Raw genomic sequence first — 23,502 nt, forward strand, 5'->3', positions numbered from 1 at the left:
GGATTCTCTCTCTTTCATGAATTGCTGGATAGTCTCCCCCACCGCCCCCCCCCCCCCAGGTTTCCCTGATGTCCAGTGAAGTTAGATGAAGTTAGGTTCCTTGATGCTGCATGAGCTGTGTTAAAAGGGCCTTAAAGTGGGCATGAAGATCCCTTTACGCTGCCAGAGCAATATCAGGGGGGCTTAGTGTAAATGTGAATCATGGCCCACTGGTCTGTTTCCAGTTCTGAATCCCGGAGGAGCAGCAGCAGAGGGAGACGCACCAATCAGGTTTGGGCCTCTTGCCCTTGTGAGGTTGCCCCCACAGAGATCCACGATCCTAACTGTGCATGCCCTGCTCCGTTTACCATTGGCTCCTGCTTCCTGCTCCGTTAATGGGCACAAGTCCCTTTAAACAGGACCTGGGGTGTTAATGTCCCACTTTGCCCCAGCGGCTGTTTTCCGAAGCCGCTGTCTTTCAGACAGTCTTAGATGGGTCCTGTTCCTTACAGGGTCTCCCCTGACACTCTGTAGCGAGGGATACTCTGGTGTCAGTGCCCACTTTCTCAAGGAATCATTTCTCTAAGAACAAAGCCACCACTTTGTAGCAGTCCTAAGCTGGCTTCGCCAACGTGCAACTCAGTGTTACCAGGTGATCTTTCATGGTATCTCAGCAGGTTGTTTGGCTGAGCTATTGAAGGACGGGGGTGGGTGGCTCAGGAATAGAGGTGGTTGAACCACCCCCACACCCCCTGGGAAAATTTAAGATTTTTTGGACAGGAATTTCAACACCAAAAAAATATGGCCAACAACTGAAAAAATTTCAACTTGGAAATGCTGCTGCAGGGCCTCATGGGATTATAGTTCAGGCCTGGCTCCCTGGTCAGAGTACATCTCCCATGATGCACCATAATCTCCCCTCTTGGAGAAGGGAAGCGGTTCATCACGGGAGACCCTGGCCATGATGCATCCTGGGAGATGGCGGGAGATTCCCATGATGCACTGCGGCAGCATTTCCGAATAGAAATATTTCAGTTTTCCGGCATTTGGGTTTTCAGGAAAAAAACAAACAAAAACCCAGAGACCATTTCCATGGGAAAAGCAGAAAATTTTCGCAAAATATTTAATTGAGTCACAGACCCAATTTCCCATTAAAAAAACTGGTTTTGATGGAAAAATTTCTGCCAGCGCCAGGCAGGAGATTAGTGGTAGATTGTGAAGTTCTTTGTCTCCGGAGCCCCATTTTGGATCCAATGCAGCAGAGGAAGGTCATGTCGTTTCGTGTCCTGAGCCCGTGGACGGATGTCTTAATTTTATCAGCCTTTTCCATCCTAACTGTCTACGTTCGCGAGAATCCAGTCACTGTCCCTGGTGTAATGCCATAGATTTCGGTGGAAGCTGCAAGCAGATCTGAGCTTTTTTGGCAACAGTTGACAAGTCCTTGCCCCAAATTGTTCGGCTGATCAGAAATCCCTTGATTTGCTGCACTCTCTGCCCCCTTTTCCTGTTGGGGGACGTAATGAGTGAACCTCTTGAAATCAATGAAGTATGTGCACTGAATATAGTGACATCTCTTATTTTATTTCTGTAGGCTTTTTTTTTATATATATAATTGAATTGCTAAAGTTTTTTTTAACACTTCTAGCATCCACCTGGAGGATTGGAATTAGCTGAGGCCTGTGATCTCTGCTGGTCCTAATTCGGTCTGATCGGTGACATAGTGGGGCTAGAAGGGCAGACAGATTTCTGCGCATTGCTGTGTTTTATCTGAGTGTTTTCTTACACAGTTGACAGAGACAAAATTTCCAGAATGTATGGGGGAGGCGGGGAGGGGAAATGGGGACAATGCAAACCACTTGCGTGCAGTTTTCCCTGTTTTCCAAGCAGTTCATAGAGGTGATTGACAAATTTGAAATTTTCAATTGGAAATTTCAGTGGAGGAAAAAAAATGGGAGATGTTTACCCAAAAAAAAGAGTCTCTAAAAATGGTTTCTTTTTAACCCACCCGTTAGACATCAGGGTGCAGTTAGCGACCTTCCTAAAACTCAGATACTTGAGTTCCCCAGACTGGTTTGATCTTTTAAGGGAAGCAAAGGAAACACCCAAAGATTTGCTCAGCTAGATGAGGGCTTTGATACATCTGGCTGCCACCCTTGTGATATTTCTGAAACTTTCTTGACCAGAACTGGTAAAAATTCCTGCTGGGATTTTAAAATTTTGACAAATTTCTTGTTGGAATTTTCATTAAATTGGTCAAAATTTCAAAATTCCAGCATTCTTATTGGGATTCTGAAACTTTTGCTGCCCTTTTGACAACCATTTAAATTGTGACTAAATTTCTATTTAAAAAAAAAAAAAAAAAAAAAAAGGGGGGGGGGGGCAGAATTTCTATAGCTGATTGGAAAATTTTCCAAAAAAATAAATTTTGTTTGAGGCAATAGGGGGAAAATTTCCCCTCCTTGCTGGTTCCTCCTTCCCCCCCTCACTCCTAACCAGCTGTATTCTTGATCATCACGTGGAAGGAAAAAGATAGCAAAACCTAGGAGGCTATTGATCATTGATTAGCTGGCACTTTGATGTTGGCTGTTACCCAGAGCACGACAAAGATCTGGGTTGAATGTAGTTTCAGTTCCAAATCTAGTGGCTTGGTGTGGCAGTCCTGGGGCATAGCATTCTGTGTAGATCTTGTGTGATCACAAATCAAGATGCTTCCCACCAGACCAAAGCAGTGTGGACCTGGGTTATTTGAGCTCTGGATTTTGGTCTTGATCCTGCTGCAGGTTTTTCCTTTGACGTGAATGGGAACAGGAACAGACTCTGCATTTCCTCTAGCCCAGTTTTTTTCTGTCTAATGGGCCTGGTTCTCCAGCGCCCCATACCCGGTGCCGTCGTTTACACTGGCACAAAATGCTCCTGATGTCACCTGCCTGTGTTGCACTGGTGTCAACAATTATCCCAGGGACAGACCAGTAGAGAACTGGGCACCAGGTGTTTGTAGATCTCCACCCCAGAAACTAGCAGGGCAGCTGCTGTTCTACAGAGAGACAGCTGGAGGGTTTTCAAGCATAAGCCCTTGGATTTTGCAGGGGAGGTGCACGTGGGCATTCTGCTTTGCAATGACAGGATAGGGCCTTTACAGGAGTCATCTGTGTGCAGAGGTGTCCCCCAGAAAGGACTCCCCCACTATCCCCTTTCTCCAGAAGCCCCACATTCCAGCAGCTCCCGTTGGCCAAGGGGAACTCATTAGTGATGCAATTTTGGGGGTGCTGCGGGGTGCTCCCTTCCCTAGGAGCTGTGTGCGCTGCCCCTCCAGGGATCCCAGACCCATCATCCCAGGAAGCAAGGGACAGGAGTCGGGGTGCACCTCAAAGCATGACAGTCTTAGTGCCCTCAGGGGCTCTGCCGGACTCCTAAATGGGGTAACCGGAGACCAAGGCCAGGGCTGAAACCTCAGGGAGAGACACTGCTTTGATTATTGGTTGCTCTGTTCCTGTGCTCTCGGCCCAATTCCCCATCACCCGGCACCGTGTGTGCTTATTTACACCAGTGGCTGTGAATCACGACCAAATCAGACCACGGAATCTGCTCCCCGTGTCCCCTGTGGGCCCTAGGAAGCAGAGAACAGCCAGAGCACGGCACGCTTTGGTCCCAACCCTGATCTATCCCCTGACACCAACTCTCTGCCATGGTGCGGGATTCTCAGAGGGCCGTTTCCACCTCTTTTAAGCCCCTGAAAACAGTCAAAAGGGACCTGAGTGTGACTGAATCAGAACGCTAACCTCAGGGCCGCCAGTCTGACCCCAGGGAACGTGCCTCTAAATAAACCGGAGCTAGGCCTCACTCGTGGTCCCAGTGGCAGCCACGATGGGGTTACCTAGGCAACCGGAGCCCAGGTCTCCGGAGAGATGTAACACACGTTCGTTCCGCGCCTGTTGCGGAAACGTGCCCAGGTTTGTTTGTTTTTGGCATGCGGTCACAGATCCAAAGGGAAATTCAAAAAGGCAGCGGAGTTAACTTCCGACCCTTTGATCTTCACTTCTAGGGAATATTTATCAAACTATTTTAAAAAAGGAAAAGGGAAAAAAAAAAAAAAAAAAAGTAGGGTAACATTTTTAATAATAAAAAAAAAAAAAACTTCTAAAAAAGTTCTTACAAACAAAACTCTGACAAGTAGCTGGAAAAGTGTTTTAGCTAATGGGTTTTTTTGGGTTGTAGTCTGGCTTATGTTTAAACTCGTGTTTCTACCTGTCGCTGAGCCCAGGTGTCTCCGCTCTTTCTCTCTCTCCTGTCTTTCTCACTACGTGATGTAATCGTATTCAAATTTGTAACATATGGAGGACAATAAAAATAAAAATCAACCCTGCCTTGGGTCTGTTTGAGGCTGTGATGAAGACTGTTGTTGAGTTTAGCTTTGGAATAGTACAGAGAAGAAAAAACAAAAAAGTTAGATGATTTCAATGCTCTAGGAAAATAAAAATGTTGATTATTAGAAGAGTGTCTGTTATTTATTGGTGGTGGTTTTCACTGTGACTTTCTGGGTTATTCTTTCAGTGGGTCTCATAGTATTTACTTCTCTACCGACGGTTTCTATTGATCTGTGGTGGCTACTTACCTGTGGTGTCTACCTACTTTCTGATCAAGCTATTTAGCTGGTTCCTCTTACTGTGGATCTGAACACCTCACAATCTTTAATGCATTTATCCTCACAGCCCCCTTTAAGGAGAGCAGTGCTTCTCACCCCATTGTACAGATTCTACACAAGCCCAAAGAGACTACGGACCAGATTTTTAAAGACTTTTAGGCACCTACTTAAGAATGGCCATGCTGGGTCAGACCAGTGGTATATCTAGCCCAGACTCCTGTCTTCTGACAGTGGCTGGGGCCAGATGCTTCAGAGGGAATGAACAGAACAGGAGAACTGTTGAGTGATCCATCTCCTGTCATCAAGTTCCAGTTGCCGGAGCATGGGGGAGTGTCCCTGGCCATCTTGGCTAATAGCCATAGATGGACCTATCCTCCAGGAACTTTTTTGAACCCACTTTTGGCCTTCACAACATCCCCTGGCAATGAGTTCCACAGGTTGTGAAGAAGTACTTCTTTCTGTTTGTTTTAAACCTGCTGTCTATTCATGTCATTGAGCGACCCCTCCTTCTTGTGTTATGTGAAAGGGCAAGTAAAACTCTCCTATTTGCTTTCTGCACACCAGTCATGATTTTATAGACCTCTGTCAGAGGCCCCCTGTAGTCATCTCTTTTCTAAGATGAACAGTCCCAGACATTTTAATCTCTCCTTGTATGGAAGCTGTTCCATTCCCCTAATCATTTTTGTTGCCCTTCTCTGTACCTTTTCCAATTTTAATATATCTTTTTTGAGATGGAGCGACTAGAACTGCACGCAGCATTCAACATGTGGGCGTACCGTGGATGGCATGATATTTTCTGTCTTATTTTCTGTCCCTTTCCTAATAGTTCCTAACATTCTGTTAGCTATTTTGTCTGCCTCTGCACATTGAGCAGATGTTTACAGAGAACTATCTATGATGACTCCAAGATTTTTCTTTAGCGATAACAGCTCATTTATCATTTTGTACGTCTAGTTAGGATTATATTTTTCAACATGCGTTGCTTTGCACTTATCGGTGTTGAATTTCATCTGCCATTTTGTTGCCCAGTCACCCAGTTTTGGGAGATCTCTTTGTAACTCTTCGCGGTCAGCTTTTGATTTAACTATCCTGAGTAATTTTGTATCATCTGCAACCACTTTACTGTTTGCCCCCTTTTCCAGCTCAATTATGAATATGTTGAATAATACTGGTCCCAGTACAGATCCCTGGGCTCCCCCTCTATTTACCTCTCTCCATTTTGAAAATGAACCATTTATTCTCACCCTTTGTTTCCTCTCTCTTAACCAGTTACTGATCCAGGAGAGGACATGCCTTCTTATCCCAAGACTGCTTATTTGGCTTAAGAACCTTTGGTGAGGGACCTTTGTTGAAGACTTTCTGAAAATCTAAGGACACCATAGCCGCTGGCTCACCCATGTCCACATGCTTGCTGACACCCTCAAAGAACTCCAATAGGTTGGTGGGAGTTAGGTACCTTTAGCAAATCTGGGCCCAAGTGACTTCTTCAGGGTTACGCACGGAGCCGGTGATTGACTGGGTCTTCTAAATCTCAGATTAGCACCGTGCCCACTGCTCCTTGCTTGCCTGTTGCCAGCCACCTCTCTACTCCCCTTGATTCACTTTGTCCTCTTGGGCAAATTGCTTTCCCTCTCTGCGCCTCGGTTTCCCCATCTGTAAATGGGGAGAGTGACTCTTCGTCCTCTTTTGTAAGATGCTTGGCGAGTGCTGTGATAAGCTGGATGAAGGGTGGGTACGCCGGAGAGCAGGCTTCAAATTCTGATGCTGTCATTGACGCCTGGTGTGAGTGTGGACAAGTCCTTTAACCTCCCCAAACCTCAGCGCCACTGTGCTGGCCGTACAACAACTGGCACAATGGGGCCACGATCTCAGTCAGGGTTTCTGGATGCTACGGTAGAGCAAAATATATAAGACAGCCAAGAACTCCCCCACGAGGCAGTGCCGTTTGACTTTCCTGCCCCTATTTTCTGGGGCACGGGGCCTCCAAACTGCACGGTCCCTTTGGCTTCGATTCTAAACTGCACCGGGGCCCCAGGCCTGTGCCGCCTGTAAAACACCTCAAACACAGGGGTGCCGCTAAGAAATGTTCCATGCACAAGCCCGCACCCCTGGTGCTGTGGCCGAGGTTTAGCGACCGCAGGATGGGGAGGGGGGGGCCGGGCTGGCCATCTTAGAAGCCGAGGGGTGAAAATGTGCCACTGCTGCTGAAGGGAACTGGCGAGCACATCCAAGTGCAGAGGCTAGGAGAGACCTGCCCTGCGGAGCTAAGGTGGGGGCCCGAGCTTCTCAGGGCTGCAGCGCACCAGGAGCGAGAGCTCGAATAGAAAATGGAGAAGAGCTGGAGTCCTGCCAAGTACCTCCAGCAAACTACACTTCCCAGCATGCCCCCACAGTCTCTTCTGAGCATGTGCAATCATCGCTGGTGTTTGCTGCCTCTGGTGCAGGGAGAGGATGGGGGCTAGGCAGTCGTGGGGCAGTGCGGGCATCCTTCACTGTTTCCTGTGCATTTTAAGCGTGGGCCACCGAGGAGGCATCCGCTTCACCCTGCAGGGTGGCCATGAGCGTGGCATGAGCAGGATTGCCTACCACCCCATAGGGCTCTGGCCGGCGCTGCTGCGCTGGCCTGCATGGGTTATGGCTGCCGGAGATCAGGGCAGCACCGCACCCGCCAAAGCAACGGCTCCTGCTGCGCTGAGCCGCGTGGGCTTGGTCCCCAAGGCTCCCGGTGTGCAGTGCGGCCACAGCCCCCGGGAGGGATGTAACAACCAGAATGCGACGCGCCAGAGCTGTGTAGTTAACGACAGGGCCCCGGGGCCGTGCAGCACGGTGGTCTGCTTGGAGCAGAAATGCAGGTGAAGGATGTATTATCAGCGCACGCTCACCAGAGGCCCCAGTCAGGAGCAGGGCCCAGTTGTGCTTGGTGCGGTACAGGCACATGCTCAAAGACAGCTGGTCCCCTGCTCTAGGGCGCCTGCTACCGAGTGACGTGGGATTGGTTTGATACATTGGCCCCGCATGGCTGATGTAGAAGCGGAGCTCTGAAAGTTGTTATGGGGCTGGCAAAAGCTGCTGCCGTATAAAATGAACCAAACCTGCCCAGCAAGGGAGATCGAGGTTAGCTATTAGGAAGAACTTTCTATGGGGAGTTAAGCTCTGGAATAGGCTTCCAATGGAGGCTAGGGAATCCCCGTCATTGGAGGTTTTTAAGAACAGGTTGGACAAACGCCTGTCACGGATGGTCTAGGTTTACTTGGTCCTGCCTCAGCGCAGGGGGCTGGATTTGACCTCTCGAGGGCCCTTTCATCCCTACATTGCTATGAGCTGTGCAAAAGGGACAACATGCAGCAGGGCCGGGTCTCCTGCAAGCATTTTGCTTTCCAGCCAGAATTTTTCAGTATTCAAATTTTTTAGCTGAAAAGTACAAAGTTCTGTTGGAAAGTGCAGACCATTATTTTCATAGCCCCATTGTTTGCAGCTCTCCTGTGTGGTCAGTGGGTGTAGTCAGCTTGTTGCCCGGTCCTGAGGGGGGGACCGGTTGCTAGACAGCTGCGTCTGCCTGTCTGTTCCCCTAGCTTTTGGTCAGTGTGTCTATCGGTTTCCTGAGCTCCCTACCTAGTAGCTCTCTGAGCCCCTATGGCCAGTGCCACCCCCGTCCATCTACACTAGCGCACGCATATGTAACGTGCCTTTGACGTGCAACATGTCCTTTCTGCACTGGGTGAGCGAGAACAGCTCCAGGCCTCAGTGTGCCAGCAAACAGGGCACCAAAATAGGACTCACAATCCCACAATACACTGCAATGCAGAGCAAATACAGCAGAGCGGATGGGACCACAACACCCAGAATGCCATGCAACAGGACAGATGGGGAGGGAGAGGCGAGGATGCTGCAATATCCAGAATGCCATGCAACAGGAAGGGGGGGGGGAAAGAAGACTGCAATACCCAGAATGCAATGCGCTGGGGGGAGGAGCTGAAAACCCAGAATGCAATGCAACAGGGCAGATGGGAGGGGGGAGGGAGGAGAAGACGCTGCCATACCCAGAATGCAATGCAATCGGACAGAGGCCAGAAGATGGGACTGGAACACCCAGAAATGCAAACACGACCCAAGGCTAGGACTACAAATCCCAGAATGCAACGCGGCAGGACCACTCTGACAGAATCCCAGGATGCATTGCGATCGGGCGCCCGAGCAGAACTACAGTTCCCAGGGTGCCGTGCGCCGGGCCGTGTGTCTGCCTTTGCAGCTGCGGCGGGTGCAGAGCTGCGGCGAGGGGCCGGGGACGGGAGCAGCCGAAGCCGAAGCCGCAGGTGAGCAAAGGTGCAGCTGCCCCCTGGTTCCCGGGGGCTGGCCGCGGGGGGTGCTTGGTTTGCACGCAGGGGCCGTGGGGTGCTGCTGCGGGGGGGCCGGTGCTGCACGAGGCTGGGCTGCTGGGAGCGGAGACCAGGGCCAGCTGGGAACCCCCGAGGCGAAACTAGCCCCCAGCTGGTGCCTCTGAAACCTGCAGCGCCGTGCACTATTGCTGGGGCGGGGCGGGGCGGGGCGGGGCAAGCCAGGCCAGGGCTGTCGGGTTCCTTCCCTGGCTCTGGGGGTGCGGGAATTGTGGGGGGGGGGGGGGAGGAAGAGCCGGAGGGGGGCAGGACGCCTGGGTTCTATTTCCTAGCTCTGCCGCTGACCTGCTCTGCGACCTTCAGGCCTTTGCCGTGGGATCTGCCTGGCCGGGGGGGACCATGCGCCTGACCCAGCTGCTGGCCATGGCGGCCCGGGTGAAGCTGCCCCCCAACTATCGCCACGGCATCTACCGGCCCGGGACGGTGGGGGAGAAGGCGAACAACCCCCCCGGGCGCAGACGCAAGAAGGTGTTTGTGGAGCCCATCAGCAAGGAGGACTGGAAGGTGTTTCGGGGGGACACGGTGAGTCCGGGCACTGAGTCGTCCCCCTTTGGGATTTCTCTAGCGTGGGGCTCCCTGCGGCCCCGGTGCCACCGTCTGCCGGCTCCTGAAGGGCCCAGCAAGCTGCTTCTGCTCTGAGCCCATTGACTCCCAGCCTGCCCTGCAGTCATCGAGTCCCTTGCAATACTCCTGGGCCCAGGGCACCCAGAGACCCTGCTTTCCCATGGCAGCCGACTCTGCCTCCGCTTTCTCCTGCTCTTCTCAAGGACTCTCCTTTTTGAAGTCCTGGAGAAGTGGCTCCCCTGTGGAACGGGATCCGTGCCTCGGTCTCGGGCATGCACCATGCAGTCAGATGCCCCGGTTAGGGGTGCTGCCCGCCTGCACGGGGATTTGTGTGTGAAACTGACCCCTCTGCTTTGCCTCTGAGCTCACGGGAGGGCAGCAGCTTTTCATCGGTTTTTCCTTTCTCCCCGGAATGTCTTCCGGCCTGGCTGGTGTCGCTGAGTTCCTGTGCCCCCAGCTGGGTCCCCGTAGAGAGTTCTGACGGGGACTGTTGGGTTTCAGGTGGAGATATTAATTGGGAAGGATGCTGGGAAGCAAGGACTGGTGAACCAGGTCATCCGAGCTCGCAACTGGGTCTTCGTGGAAGGTTTGAATACGGTAAGGGAAGGACAGGGGGGAATCTTCAATCTCCCCTGTGTTGGCCAGCTGGAATTGGAACTGCTCTGCTGTGTGTCATAGGCCCCATACTGCCAATGGGGATTCTCCTGTGATTCAGGCGGCAGGGCCCTGACCCCTCAGCACAGGGGGATCTGAGTTCTATCCCCACTGCTGCTCAAGGGGTTCTGAGTCTCTGGCATGTGATGCCCAAGGGACCCCAAGAAGGACTGTGCCGTGAGCCTGTTCCAAGCCCTGATTGCTAAATGGGGCTCTTGGGAGGAGGAACTGATGGTAAAAAATGACCTGTGCAAGAAGGAGATTTGGTTGAGGTGTGTGTAGAAGTTTGAGCACAGAGCCAGGGAGTCAGCTTGGGGTCCTATGAGTGGGTGATGTGGGTGGAGCGAGGTGCCAATTGCACATTGGTCAGTGGCTGTGAGTGTGAGGGGTGTTTAAACTGGCCTGTTGTAACCAAGAGCGACACCAGCTTTTAAACTCCTCTGAATCCGGCTCTTTGATTCCAATCCCTGATGTTGAACAAGTGGCCCAAGAGGGTGGCTGTGTCCCACCCCAGAGGGGGCTGCATTCCAGTAGTGGTGAAATGATTCTTACATGCTTAGTCCGTGAATGGCTCTAACATAAGGGTGTGTGGTTGTGTTGGGTGTGTAAGACAGTGAGAATGTGAGAAATTACTTGCTCAGGGTCACACACGGAATCTGTGGCAGAGGCAGGCTGCAAAGCCAGCCCAGGGCCATCCTTTGTGATATGGGCCCGTGGTTAGAGCTGAGGAAGAGCTGGGGGGGTGAGGAGTCAAAGGTTTGATTCCCTGGTCTGCCACAGACCACCTTTGTATCCTGGGGCAAGTCACCCCCCCTCTCTGTGCCTCGGTTTCCCCATTTTACAGATGGGGATAATACCGACACGACATGGGCGGGCTAGGAGGTTTATTCATTTGTGGCATTATCCTCTCCCCATCGTCACTGGTGCTAGTGACGTGTGAGAGCGTAAAAAGCCACCACCTAGTTCTGCCACTGCCCAGCCGGGATGGTCTCCTTGCCCGAGGGTCCCGGAGTGAGGCCAGCGTGTGCGGAAGAGGCAGTGGTTTGAAACCCAGCTCTCCGTTTCCAGCATTACCACTACATAGGGAAAACCGCCGATTACCCGGGGATGTACGTCCCCACCGAGGCGCCCCTGCTGCTGCGACAGATCTCCCTGGTCGACCCTACGGACAGGTAATCTCCCCACTCCCGGGGCTCTGGGCCATGGCTTGGCTGAGCACGTTGGCGTCCTTCTAGCTGCCCGTGGGGGCTAGCGCTGTGTTAAGCTCTCAGGGAAGGCACAGCCATGTGCTCTCATGTGCTTTGAACGTACCAGAGCTGTCTAGCTAAGCAGTGCTAGGTCTGGCCAGTCCATGGTTAGTGTTCAAGTTCTTTGAGGCAGGACCTGTCTTTGTTCTGTGTCTGTACAGCACCTAGCACCGTGGAGTCCTGGTCAAAGACTGGGGGCTTCTAGATGCTCCTGTGATGCCAAGATTAATAAGGGAAATGAAGAGTAGGGCTGGGAGGGGAAAGGAATCAGTCAGTAAAGCAGAATTGACCTCAGTGTGGTGCTAGGGGGTGCTGAGCCCCAGGGAATGGGGGTTGGGGGCTCAGGAGGGGGTGCTCTCCCCTTGGCATCCGTGCCCCCCCAGTGCCGCAGCATGGTGCGGCAGCTGAAAGACATCCCAAGTCACCGATTAAAAACCTGCCCGAAGGCTTTTTTTGGCCGCCCGCTCAGCAAACCCCCTGGCATCTCCTCTGATCCCATCGTGCCCCCCACCCCCTGCCCGTCCTTCTCTCTAGGAAGCCCACCGAGGTGGAGTGGCGCTATACGGAAGAGGGTGAGCGGGTGAGGGTGTGTGTGCGAACCGGCAGGATCATCCCCATGCCTGTCCACCAGCGCCGGGACGGCGTCATCCCAGAGCAGTGGATAGGTGAGTGGGTTTGCCGGGGGTGTCTCCCATCTGGCCGTGGGTGATGGGAACTGGGGAAAGGAGCCGGTTGGCAGGTCTGAAATGGGACATCCTGTGGCCGGGGAATTGGTACTGACAGAGTGAGCTGTACCCCCGGCCCCCGCTTCCGTATGGGTGGAAGGGGAGCTCTGTGTGTGGCCCAACCAGTCCTTGGGATCTCTATTGCGATGTGGTTCCCATTTCCTGTGGTGTCTGCAGCATGGCCCGCCTGGTGCCTGATTCTCAGTCACTCTGGCCCTGCGCTTGGGAGGTGAAGACGGTTCCAAGCCACCTTCGCGCTCGGAGTTGGCCCTGCCTGGAGCTCGGTGTGAGTGAGACCAGCCACTTGACTGATGTAACTTGCAATCCGCTTCCCAGCACGAAGGGGCTGTAGAGCGGGTGCAGGTGGCGTTTTCCTGCTGGCGGGGTGCAGAGGGGCTTCGGTGTGGCTGAGGTTCAGAGCGGGCTGCGGAGCCCGCTCTGCCGTCGGGCCAGCGAGGGGCTGTGTTGCCTTGCGCTAGCTGTACGGTAAGTCTGCCCACAGCCTGGAGCCCTGACTGCACTGGCAGCTGCTAGCTGGGGTTAGGAGCCCAGGTCGGAAGAACCCTGGCTTCACCCGGACACAGGGCAGCCACGAGTGGGTTTTGTCACACTTGTCTGGAGCCCTGATTCCACTGCACTTTGTTTCCTGCCTGGAAAGGGGCTGTACAAACGGCCACGTGGCTTTTGAGTTTGTGCCTCCGTGATCCCAGCTCAGACCACCTCAGCTCCCAAGAGACGGGCCTGATTCTCCCCCACCCGCATGTGTCACCACTGACACCGGCGTGGAACGTGACCCAAGCAGGATGGGAGCAAGGATCCCTGGGAGTTGAGTGTCAAGCTGGACTTGTTCCGCTTGCTCTGGGTCCGATGTGGCCCTGTGACTCGGAGCCGTCCGGTTCCCAAGGCGTGAGCCGGACTAGAATCTGACCCCACCCCCCAGAGCTGGGCTGTTCCCACGGGGCTAACGGGGATACATTCTGGCTCCCCCCAGAGCTGGGCTGGCCCTGTGGGAGCAAAACCCCTTCTGCCCCAAAGCTGCCTCCGGCGCGCAGATCGGGGGTGGAAGAGGCGCTGTTCTAAGCGGGCTCCTGGAGACGGCGCAAGGTTGTAACGTGCTGCCCTCTCTCACCCTCTTCCCCCGGGGCAGATGGGCCGAAGGACACCTCGGTGGATGACGCACTGGACAAGACCTACCGGCCGTCCCTGAAAGTATTCGAAGAAGAAATCATGGAGTTGCAGGGCATCGTGGAGACGCGCAGAGCCAGGAAGTCCTATTGGTATTAGCGCCTCCGCCCCTGCTGAGACAGGGGTACCGCCACGTGGCACGTCCCGCTCGCCTGGAGTCCTCACTCGTCTTTGTACCTCTGGACAGCAAAGACCTCGTTGCTGACACAGGGCAACTTGCCCAGCCCAGCGCTATAACTGTGGCTGCAGGCTGCCCTTCCTGCCAGCCGGCCTGCAATAAAGACATCCTGACCCCTTTTGTACACCAGCCCTGCCCATCTTTCCTTCAGCGCCTCCTGCAGCTGTGAACACAGCCTCTCTCGCTGCCACCATCTGGGCGGAGACCGGCCCTTACGACTGAGTGGGCTGCCCGAGGGGAAGGGAGAGCAGAGCCTGGACGGGCTTGTGAATCCCATTTGTCACAGCCCCGTTGTGCTTGGTGCTGTACAAACACAGCTGGGGCCAGTCTCTGTGCTGTGGAGCTGACAATCCAAACAGCTGCAGGCTGGGGGAAAGGGGTACAACACCCACGAGAGGCGAACACGGTGATGGCAGGATAGTTCCCTGGGTTTTTTTGGGTGGGTTTAGTCGGGAGGGGATCGGCTGAACGGAAAGCAAGGGGGGCCTCTGAGAAGCAAGGTGTGGGGGCGGGGGCGGCGGGAACCTGAGTTGGAGAGCCGCCGCGGAAGGGCTGGACAAACAGCCAAGCAGCACAGGGCTGGGACAGTTAAGTCACAATAGTAGTAATTTCCCCCAAGGGTAAATCTGGGGGAGGGGATAATTCCTTCCAGCGCTGGGGGGTGGGATAAACACCAGAGGGGTGAGGAGAACCACAAACAACCCCCGAGGTCGGATTAACGCTGTTTGTTACAGCTGTGGACGTGTTCTGCTGGAGCTGCACTCCATGTAGACAAGGCAGGGAGCCCTCTGTTCTTTTGGGGAGGGGGGTGTTTATTTTGGGTCAGAGGATCAGCTGAATGGGGGCAGGGGCATATGCAAGGTCAGGGGGGGGGGTTGGTGAGGCAGGTGGAGGTGCAGAGACTGGGCAACCAGCCAGTCAGCACCTGGCACAGCAGCTGTCAGTTGTCCCACAGTCCCTGCTGGGCTGTTTCCTCGGATGCTTCGCTGGACCCCGCTGCCATGTGGCACGGAGCACCGGGAAGCGGTGGGTGGATGGGGGGAAAAATCATCCCTGCCCGTTTCTGAGGCGAGTGGGGCTGAAGGTTTGGTCCTGAGGGGGCTGCATCGTCCCTCTCCCCAGGTGCAAAATCTGCACAACTTTCTGAGGCTGCCGGGGGCCGCCCTGGACTCCCCCAGTTCCCTTTTCCCAGCTGCCTGTTGTGCTGCTGGCCCCTGTGTGCCCCAGGACACCTCACAGCTGAACCCTGCTTGGCTGGAGCAGTGTCAAAGGAGCTCCCAGCGGGATGTGCGCTCTCTGCCTGGCAGGCTAGGCTGACGTCCTTCCCACAGCCGCGTCCTGTGGTCTCCAACCACCAGCCCCGCTTCTTCAACGGCTGCTGCGTGCTGTTAAACGGCTGCCATGTTCCTCCCCAGAGGCTGCTGCAGGGCATCCGTGGATGGGTGTGGAGGCTGCTGGGAGTCAGTCTTCCTCTGCCAGCCAGGATAACGCAGAGTCCAGCCCCGCCTTGGCAGCCACGAGCACTAGGTTCCGGGGCGAGATCCTGGGGTCAAACAGGGGAATCACCTCGCAGTGGAACCCTGCAGGGGAACAGCAGGTGGGAGGAGGGGAATTTCACCTGTGGGTGGCCCCTGGACTTGGTGTGAGTTCTTACACACCTGGCTGCTTGTTCGAAAGGATAATCCTCCCCCCCCCCAAAATGCACACGTGAGCCGGCAGCCGTAGAGACAGACGGAGATGTGCTCACCCGGTGAGTGGGAGGCAGGGCAGATGGACGCATGCACCCACCCGCTCGCTATGCCAGGACAAGGTTTACGTCCTGGTGGGAGCTTTTGGGGGGGGGTGCCCCTGCCCAAAGGGTCAGCAGGAGGCCCAGGCCCCTCTCTAGCCTGCAGGGAGTCTCTCTTGGTGGGAGTGGGTTGATGTTGCTGAGAAGAGCAAGCCCCAGCCCTGCCTCCCCTCGGGAGTGCCTGCCCTGTGCTGCCAGGGGGTGCGAGGTAGGGATGCACGGCAGAGGCCTGGGGAGTCACTGGTGCTGAGGTCAGAGCCCTCCGTGCACTAGAAGGGGCTGCAACTGGCGAGGAGGGGGTGGGTGGAGGGGGAAAAGCCAGCGCGCTGCGTCTTGTGTGCCAAGGGCCGACATGCTCATCCCTCCCCCTCCTCCAGACTCCGCTGGGGTGCCAGGAGCAGCTCTGGGTAAGAGCAAAGGGGACGGAGGCGGGTGTCTGTGCCCAGGATCCAGGCCCTGGGGCGGGTGGATGGGTCCGTCTGAGGCACTCACCTTGCTCCTGCAGGTAGATCATCCTATCCAGCAGGATGAGGGTCTCCACCAGGGGAGCGAGCAGCAGGGCCAGGCTGAAGAAGGCCACCACCTTCTGTTGCTGGGCCAGCATGGCGTCGACGCAGGCCTGATCCAGGGGGGCCGCGGGATCCAGCCCCGCACGCTGCAGGCCCAGCCGGGCGTACCTGCCGAGGCGAAGCAGCACGGCCCTGTCAGCTCCACTCCCTGCCACGCACCCCAGGGCAGCTCAGCCGGAGCTGACTGTACCCTGGCGGTGCCCCAGCCCCCGGCTTCCCCTGCCTGGCACGGGCGGGCCCCCTCCTCCGCTGCTGTAAAAAGTGGAGAGCCGTACATCTAAGTTATTTAAATAGCAATCACTGGGGGTGGAGAGCCAGGTGCTAGGAACAAGGGGGCAGGTGCCTCAATCACTTTCACCCAGGTTCTGGATCCAAACAGCCCCTGAGTTCTGGGAATTTCTGAGCAGGGATCAGACAGAACCGGAGCCCCGTATCTGGTCTCCCCTGGCCTCTAGGGATGTAGGGATCCGGGTGACAGGACAACCTGTCAGCGTGGCCACTGCTAGTTAGCGAGGCCAGGGGATGCTAAGACACTCGGGGCTGGCTGACTCACTCCTCAAACGGCAGCTGGTGGGCCTTGTTGATGGTCTGCACCCCGAGGCGTCTCCTTGCCGGGTCAGCCGCCCGGATCAGCGTCTCCAGCGCGGCGCGGTAGCAGTGCGCCCGCAGCACGGGGCTCTCGCGCCTCAGCCGCAGCGCGTAGTCCTCCACGGCATGGCAGGCCACTTCCCGCGCCTTGTAGGAGAGGGCGTGGCCCGGCAGGCCGGCCACCCAGGCGCTCAGGGGGTAGCCGCGCTCAGACAGATTGGTGGGAGGAGGAGGAGCTGTCGCGAGGCCTGGCGGGGCTGGCTCCTCCAGGGTGGTGAGCTTCATGTAGCAGCAGGCCACTGAGGTCATGGCCACCACCTGGGGGCAGCGGGTGAAGTGTCTTAGCAGGGCCACGCTGAGGTCCCCGCATGCGTGCAGGCCTGTCAGGAGCACCCTGCCCTCTGCCAGGGGATTCCCTGCCCTTGGATGGCTCAGAGGGTGATGGCCAGGGGGAACGCAGCCAGACCCTCTGCTTCCTGAGGGATCTGGGGATCCCCCGTGCTCCTCTGTTGCGGTAGCCACACAGCCCCATCCTCCTGGCCCCTTCCCCCCAGCCTTGCCCATCTCTGCCACGTCTCTGCCCCCTCCCCAGGGTGCTGCGGGAGGAATGATCTTCCGTGGCCCTGGCGAGTTGCGTGTGGCACTGGCCTCCAGGGAGGGGCTGCTTTCGGCCCTGGGAGAACCAGTTGTGTCTATTTCTCGCTGCAGCGGGAGGAGGAATTCTTGCCATGGTGCCTGGGGATCAACCCAGCCTACCATGTGGCTCGGCCCACGGAGGGAGATCTGCCCCAGATCCTGCAGGGTGGGAGAAACCAAGAGTCACTGATGTGAAGCAGACAGCAGCTCAGCCGTGGTTGTCTGAACTCCGCACTGCAACAGCGGATCTGACTAAGGGGCCGCCTAGGCTGGGATCCTGCCTCCACCCCTGGCAGTAAAGGGTTAATTCCTTAGAGACTGGTTATATCCTGGTAGCCAGCGGAGATCAGAGCTGGCCGTCCTGATAAGGGGGCGGCTCAGACCCAACAAGCGATAAGACATTAACCAAAAGCCCCCCAACAGGTCAGTGGCAGAGCCGGGACGAAATCCCCGATCCCCTGACACCCAGTCCCATGCTGTAGCTACTGGACCGGGCTACCGCCGCTTCTTCCCTGGACAGTCTTCAGGGTAAAAATATTAACATCCTCTCCGTGCATGGGCCGCAGCTAAGATGTCCTCAGGAAGGGACGTGTCAGTAGGATGTACCTGTCCAGCACCAGGATCTGAGCACCTCACAATCGGAGCTGGACTGCAGGCAGGTAGGGGGCTTAGTCCCATTTTACAGATGGGGAACCGAGGCACACGGTAGATTAAGTGTCGCTTGAGGAGCCAGGAACACAAAGTCTCCTGGGTCCCAAGCCAGTGCCCTACCCACTAGGCCGTCCTTCCGACCCCGTAGGAATTTAGCCATTTCTTGGTGTGAAGAGTCCACCAACCTGCACAGGCCTTTAACCTTGGGGCCCGCCCTCCGTCCCCCACTGCACCGTTTACCTTGGCTCGCCGGGCTTGCTCCTTCTCCAGCACCCACACCAGTTCTTGGTCAAATTGAATTGCCATGTCAACCAGTTGTCCGTCTCCCTCGATCGCCGTGACGGACAAACCGAGACCAAAGGCCAGAAATCGAGAGAGATGGCCCTTAAAGGGGAACACACGCCACCTGTCAACACAACTGCTTTGGGGGTTCCCCAATCCTCCCTCACCCCCCAGTGCTGGAAGGTTCAATGTTATTGAGGAAGGAGAAGAGGATGATTCTTCCCACACCGGGGCTTGAGTCATGACTTCTGAGTGCTTGGGTTGGCAACCCTGCTGGGGACCTGCGACAGAGCACTGGCCACTGTAAATCCAATTTGCTCTCCTAGCCCAAAGGCCTGATTGAGGGAGAGAATGGCTAATTACTAGATTGGCCTGAGCTGGGGAGAGCTACGGAGATAATTAGCCCATTAACTGCAGGAGTAGAAAAGGAGCACAGGACGGCCATGCAAAGGAGAGAGACAAAGAAAGGCAGGGCAGCGGGGCCAAGGTAAAGGGAGCTCTCTGTGTGAAGCAATCTCCTCTCTCAGGCAAAGGGACGCTGACTGCATGTCACTGTAACCAGAATTGCTGCATAGGACAGGACGGGGGGGGGGGGTGGGGTGGCTGATATCCCACAAATAAAAGCCACAGCGGTGGTTACAAACCAGAGGTGTCAAAGCCACCTGTGCAGGAAGACAGGCGTGGAGAGCTCTCTGCCCTGCCACCGGGCCCTACTGCACAGTGCATGTGAAGCAGGATGTGGTGAGTTCAGTCTCCGGAATCCATTCAGTTCTTGGGGCTGCCCGCGAGGGGAGCAGCCAGCGCTGAGCGTGCTATTGAGTTTGGGGATACGGTCTCCTTGGAAGGGAGCTGCTCCCCACGAGGTCACACGCACCATCACCTGGCAAGGTCTTAAGGTCACCCACAGTCCAGGGTGGGACTCCACGCAGTGACATAGCGGTGAAAGGAACCCTAGGAAAGTACTCTGGGATCCAGCCAGTCACCCGTCATGCGCAGCAGGAGACAATGCACGTCACCGCTCCAGAGAGGGATCTTGTAACACAAACTAGAACGCGAACGATGGAACTCCAGGCTCCCAGAGACCTACCTGGCCAGAGCCAATATCTACCACCTGGTCACACTTGGTAATCTTGCTCAGTTTCTTCACCACCTGAGGGAAAGATAAATGTGCAGAGTCATTAAGGAACTTAGCAGCAAAAAGGGAGGGGCTGTCCAGCTTAGGTGCGGAGAGGTAGTCACCGAAATCCAGGCTGCAACGTTAGGAGGTGGCCTGATTCTCAGCGGAGCTTCCGCTGATTTCGGGGCACAACATCTTGGCAAATAAGGTCCCTTTTATTGGGCTGCTCAGTCAGGGACTCAGGGTCCTAGCACTCAGCTTGGAGAACATTGGCTGATGGTCTTTGAACGTTTCCTTACTGCGGTCCTATGTCACAACAGAAAAAACTGTGGGGACCCCCCGATAAAGGGATGATGGTGGTGACCCCTCTTGGACCTGCGTGAACCAGGACCCCAGGCTGCCAGGAATCGTGAGTCCGTGGCTCTGTTCCTGAGCACACTGCACCTGTTCCAATCAACAGGCATCTTTCCATCATCTTTGCAGGGCTCTGGATCAGGCCCCTGCTGAATCGTATTTTCACGCAGCCTGTCTCCCAAAATGGTTTACAGGGCTTTAATGAGCGGACACACCAGGTTCGGGTGAACCCAGTGCAATACTTAGACCTCAACATTTGCCACAATGGCAGCAGTTTGGCAGAAAAGAGGGTTACAGTGGACAAGAAGCTGGACATGAGACAACAGGGTGCCCTTACTGCCAAGAAGGCTAACGGCATATTGGGCTGCATTAGTAGGAGCATTGCCAGCAGATCAGGGGAAGTGATTATTCCCCTCTATTCAGCGGTGAGGTTGCATTTGGAGTACTCTGTCCAGTTCTGGGTCCCCCACTACAGAAAGGATGTGGACAAATTGGAAAGAGTTCAGCAGAGGGCAATGAAAATGATGAGGGGGCTAGAGCACAGGACTTCTGAGGAGAGGCTGAGGGAACTGGGCTTGTTTAGTCTGCAGAAGAGAAGAATGAGGGGGGATTTGATAGCAGCCTTTGACTACCAAAGGGGGCTCCAGGGAGGATGGAGCTAGGCTGTTCTCAGTGGTGGCAGATGACAGAACTAGGAGCAATGGGCTCAAGTTGCAGTGGGGGAGGTCTAGGTTGGACGTTAGGAAAAACTTTTTCAGTAGGAGGATGGTGAAGCTCTGGAATGGGTTACCGAGGGAGGTGGTGGAATCTCTGTCCTTAGAGGTTTTTAAGGTGTGGCTTGACAAAGCCTGGCTGGGATGGTTTAGTTGGGGTTGGCCCTGCTTTGAGCAGGGGGTTGGACTAGATACCTCCTGAGGTCCCTTCCGATGCTAATCATCTATGATTCTAATAGCCATGGTGCCGTGCTGCCTTCTCTTCTGACTACAAGGAGATGGAGCCTGATCCAAAGCCCATCGGACCGGATGGAAAGGCTCCCACTGACTTCAGCGAACGCAGAGCGCCCCTCAGAGCAGGGATAAAACATCTTGATGCTCCTGGAGATGTGCAGTGGGAAAGGAGGCTAGGATTGGAGAAACTGAGACCCCAGGGATGGGGGGAGACCCAGTTTGGATTCACACCTACAATGATGTCATCATCAAGAACAAACCTTCTCGAGCTGCCGGATTTCATGCTGCTTTTTGGGCTTCACGTGCTTCCGGAAAAGGGGGTTAAGCTTAGAGCTCTGACACCGGTTCTCCCTGAATTCCTCCGGCCTCCCGTCCACTGACGTGCCGCCTCTACCGCAAGGTGTTCTGGAGAAAGCCAATGTGTGTGCCGTAGCTTTAAAAGCCAGCAAGGACAGTGGCCACACCGCGCTGTAACTGAGAGAAGAAGAACTGCAGTGAGTGTATGGACAAGGGGTCACCAGCCCTGTCGCACCAAAGGGACTGAGCAGACTACAGCTGCAGAAATCACTTCACCCACCAGGGGAAATGCGGCCATCTCTGGGGTAGAATGCGGCAGCTGTTTAATAGCACAGAGGAACAGTATGCAGCAGTTCACACCGGGCAGTAACGAAGCAGATCACGTCCAAGTTAAACTGCACGGGGAATTTAAGGAGGCAGAATGAAGGTTTTAGGCCAGGTCATTGGGATTAAAACCCAGACTCTTGCAACAACAACAAAACAAAAATGCAAGGGGCCTTTAAAAGCAACAAGTCTCTGTCTATCTCTGTCTCTAAACCTTTCCAAAGCACCTGTCAACATATCTAGCCACTAAGTGTTTGGGGTTTCATATCCTCTCTGATAGGTGGTACCCCTATCACCACAGTACTCCCTAGCCCCCTGCGAGGCTAGGACCAGGACAGTTGGTCCACGGCTGACTCAGAGAGAAAAGCATCCTCCAGACACAAGCCCTGCCTGCAGTCATGTGACCGTTGCAAAACCCCTGCTGCTTAAACAAGCCCCCAGGCAATGCCAGTGAAGCCCCATTTAACAGAAGCGTATTTTCTTACCAAACTTCCTCTGGTTTTCCTTTCTCCAGCAAGACAGAGGCTAGTTGTGGGGAGGGGAGATCGGTGAGCACTGCCTGCCAGGAATAGGGAAGCTTCCCCCAAAGATTATCAGTGAAAAACTCCTGCAGGAAAGAAAGGGTGATGGGGAAGGGGAAAGTTTAGGCAACAGCACTCTCATCCAAGCCCCTCCCCCAGCACTCAAACCCCAACCGAGTTAAAGGCCCCATCGTGTTAGGTGCTGTACATATACCTAGTAAGAGACAGTCCCTGCCCACTAAGAGTTTACACACTGAATAGACAAGATTGACAAGGGTGGGAGGGGAAACTGAGGCACAGAGAGGGGAAGTGACTTGACCAAGGTCACACAGCAGGTCAATGGCAGAGCCAGGAATAAATCCAAGTCTCCTAAGTCTCAGGGCAGTAGCTTGCGTGCTGAACAATGCCGCCTCTCAGCAAAGCCCAATCTAGGTTTGAATAGTACTCACAATGATGTAGGAGTCCACGATGGAGCCATAGAGAGAGAGGATGTGGGTGATGTTCACCGCTAACTGCTTCTGCTCCTCCAAAGAGAGGGGCTGGCTGGAGAGACATGTCATGGCAGTGGCTGTGGGATGAATCTGAGATAGGAAATGAGAGTGGGGAAGAAACACTTAGAACCTTCTAAATGAAAAAAGGGGAGTGAATCCCCGAGCAGGAAGGTTTGAATGAACCTGCTTGGTTCCTTTAATGACTCGTTGCAGCCAGACAGCTATTTTGTAAAGGGGTGGGGAGTGAGGGGCACTTCCTGGGGGAGAGGGAAAGTCAGTTCAAAGGGGCATTCACTCCCTGGCATCTCTGCCCAGGCATGGGGGTGGCTCCTTTCCACTAGCAAATGGGCTGAGGTCCAGCGAACTCATTTCACGTATGAAGCTGAACAGCCCTCTAAAGGTCTGGATCCAAGCTGCCGCCTGAGAGGGGAAGGCCCCGTATCCCATTGCGTGGGGCCATTGCTGCACCGCGCCGTGTGGCAGCAGCCTGTGCCACGGCTCAGTGTGGGGCTGTGACACGCCATCCTGGCACTGGCTTGCTGCATGGACCTGCCGCGGCACCGTCGCACGGCAGCACGGGTTTGTGGCGCTGTGCTGCTTTGTGCTGTTTGACCGGGCGTCACCAGGGCATTGTGGCGATTGTCATGACGGGCTATAGGCGTGACATCGCTCAGCGAGGTGCTGCGGTGCCACTGCATCATTGTGACGTCACCCCGAGCCGCTGCCACGAGATTACACTGTGACATCGCATCGCTGTGAGGTCAGGACGCGGGGCATCAGGGCGACATCGCTCCGGGCGGCGTTGCCATGACACCGGGCTGTGACAGACAGCCCAACATGGCGTGTCATTGTGACATCACCGAGGTGTTGCCATGACGTTATGCTGTGACATCGCATCGCTGTGAGGTCAGGACGCGGGGCATCAGGACGACATCTCTCCCGCCGGCGTTGCCATGACACCGGGCTGTGACATCACATCACTGTGACATCACCTAGAGGCGTTCTCATGGCATTACACAGCATCGCTGAGATGTCATGTCATGACGTCAGGCTGTGACGTCACACGCTGTGACGCAACCCACGACGCGTTCTGTCTGTGACGCAATGCCACGGCGCCAGCGGACGTCACCTGCCCCGGCCGGGGCGGGGCGCTTCCCCTTGCGGAGGCCGAGTCTCCGGGCCCAGCCCCATTGGCCCCATAGAGATCAGCCTCCTCACGGCTAGAGTGCCCACCAGCGCGACGCACCCACTCACCGCCAGCTCTCTATGATCTCCCTCGGGCCTCGCCTCGCCGCAGAAGCGCGCACGCGCAAGCACCAACACGGTACCTCCTCCCTGCCCCCACGCGCCTCCCGCGAGACGCACACG

General features: G+C 55.3%; 2 protein-coding genes across 3 annotated transcripts; one reads left to right on the top strand and one right to left on the bottom strand.

Moving 5' to 3' along the window:
* Positions 1-8,806: 8,806 nt before the first annotated feature.
* On the top strand, positions 8,807-13,697 carry MRPL24 (mitochondrial ribosomal protein L24). 2 transcript variants are annotated; one of them, XM_067569552.1, is made up of 6 exons: positions 8,807-8,934; positions 9,319-9,537; positions 10,081-10,176; positions 11,302-11,405; positions 12,015-12,145; positions 13,353-13,697. In XM_067569552.1, the coding sequence occupies exons 2-6, from the start codon at positions 9,355-9,357 to the stop codon at positions 13,487-13,489; spliced, it is 651 nt and encodes a 216-aa protein (XP_067425653.1). In that variant the 5' UTR covers positions 8,807-8,934; positions 9,319-9,354; the 3' UTR covers positions 13,490-13,697. The 2 variants fall into 2 exon arrangements, with proteins under 2 accessions (XP_067425653.1, XP_067425654.1); XM_067569553.1 differs by having other exon boundaries at positions 8,907-8,925; positions 9,316-9,537.
* A 1,011-nt stretch (positions 13,698-14,708) lies between these two features.
* Positions 14,709-23,463, bottom strand: METTL25B (methyltransferase like 25B). The gene is made up of 9 exons (XM_067569551.1): positions 23,389-23,463; positions 22,093-22,224; positions 21,608-21,729; positions 20,762-20,975; positions 19,171-19,233; positions 18,042-18,185; positions 16,480-17,309; positions 15,850-16,034; positions 14,709-15,148 (listed from the first exon to the last, which is right to left on the bottom strand). The coding sequence occupies exons 2-9, from the start codon at positions 22,201-22,203 to the stop codon at positions 15,030-15,032; spliced, it is 1,788 nt and encodes a 595-aa protein (XP_067425652.1). The 5' UTR covers positions 22,204-22,224; positions 23,389-23,463; the 3' UTR covers positions 14,709-15,029.
* Positions 23,464-23,502: the final 39 nt, after the last annotated feature.

This window comes from Emydura macquarii, unplaced genomic scaffold (assembly GCF_026122565.2).
Source record: "Emydura macquarii macquarii isolate MOO-44397 ecotype Brisbane River unplaced genomic scaffold, CSIRO-AGI_Emac_v2 contig_2924, whole genome shotgun sequence".
In the NCBI taxonomy this organism is placed as follows: Eukaryota; Metazoa; Chordata; order Testudines; family Chelidae; genus Emydura; species Emydura macquarii.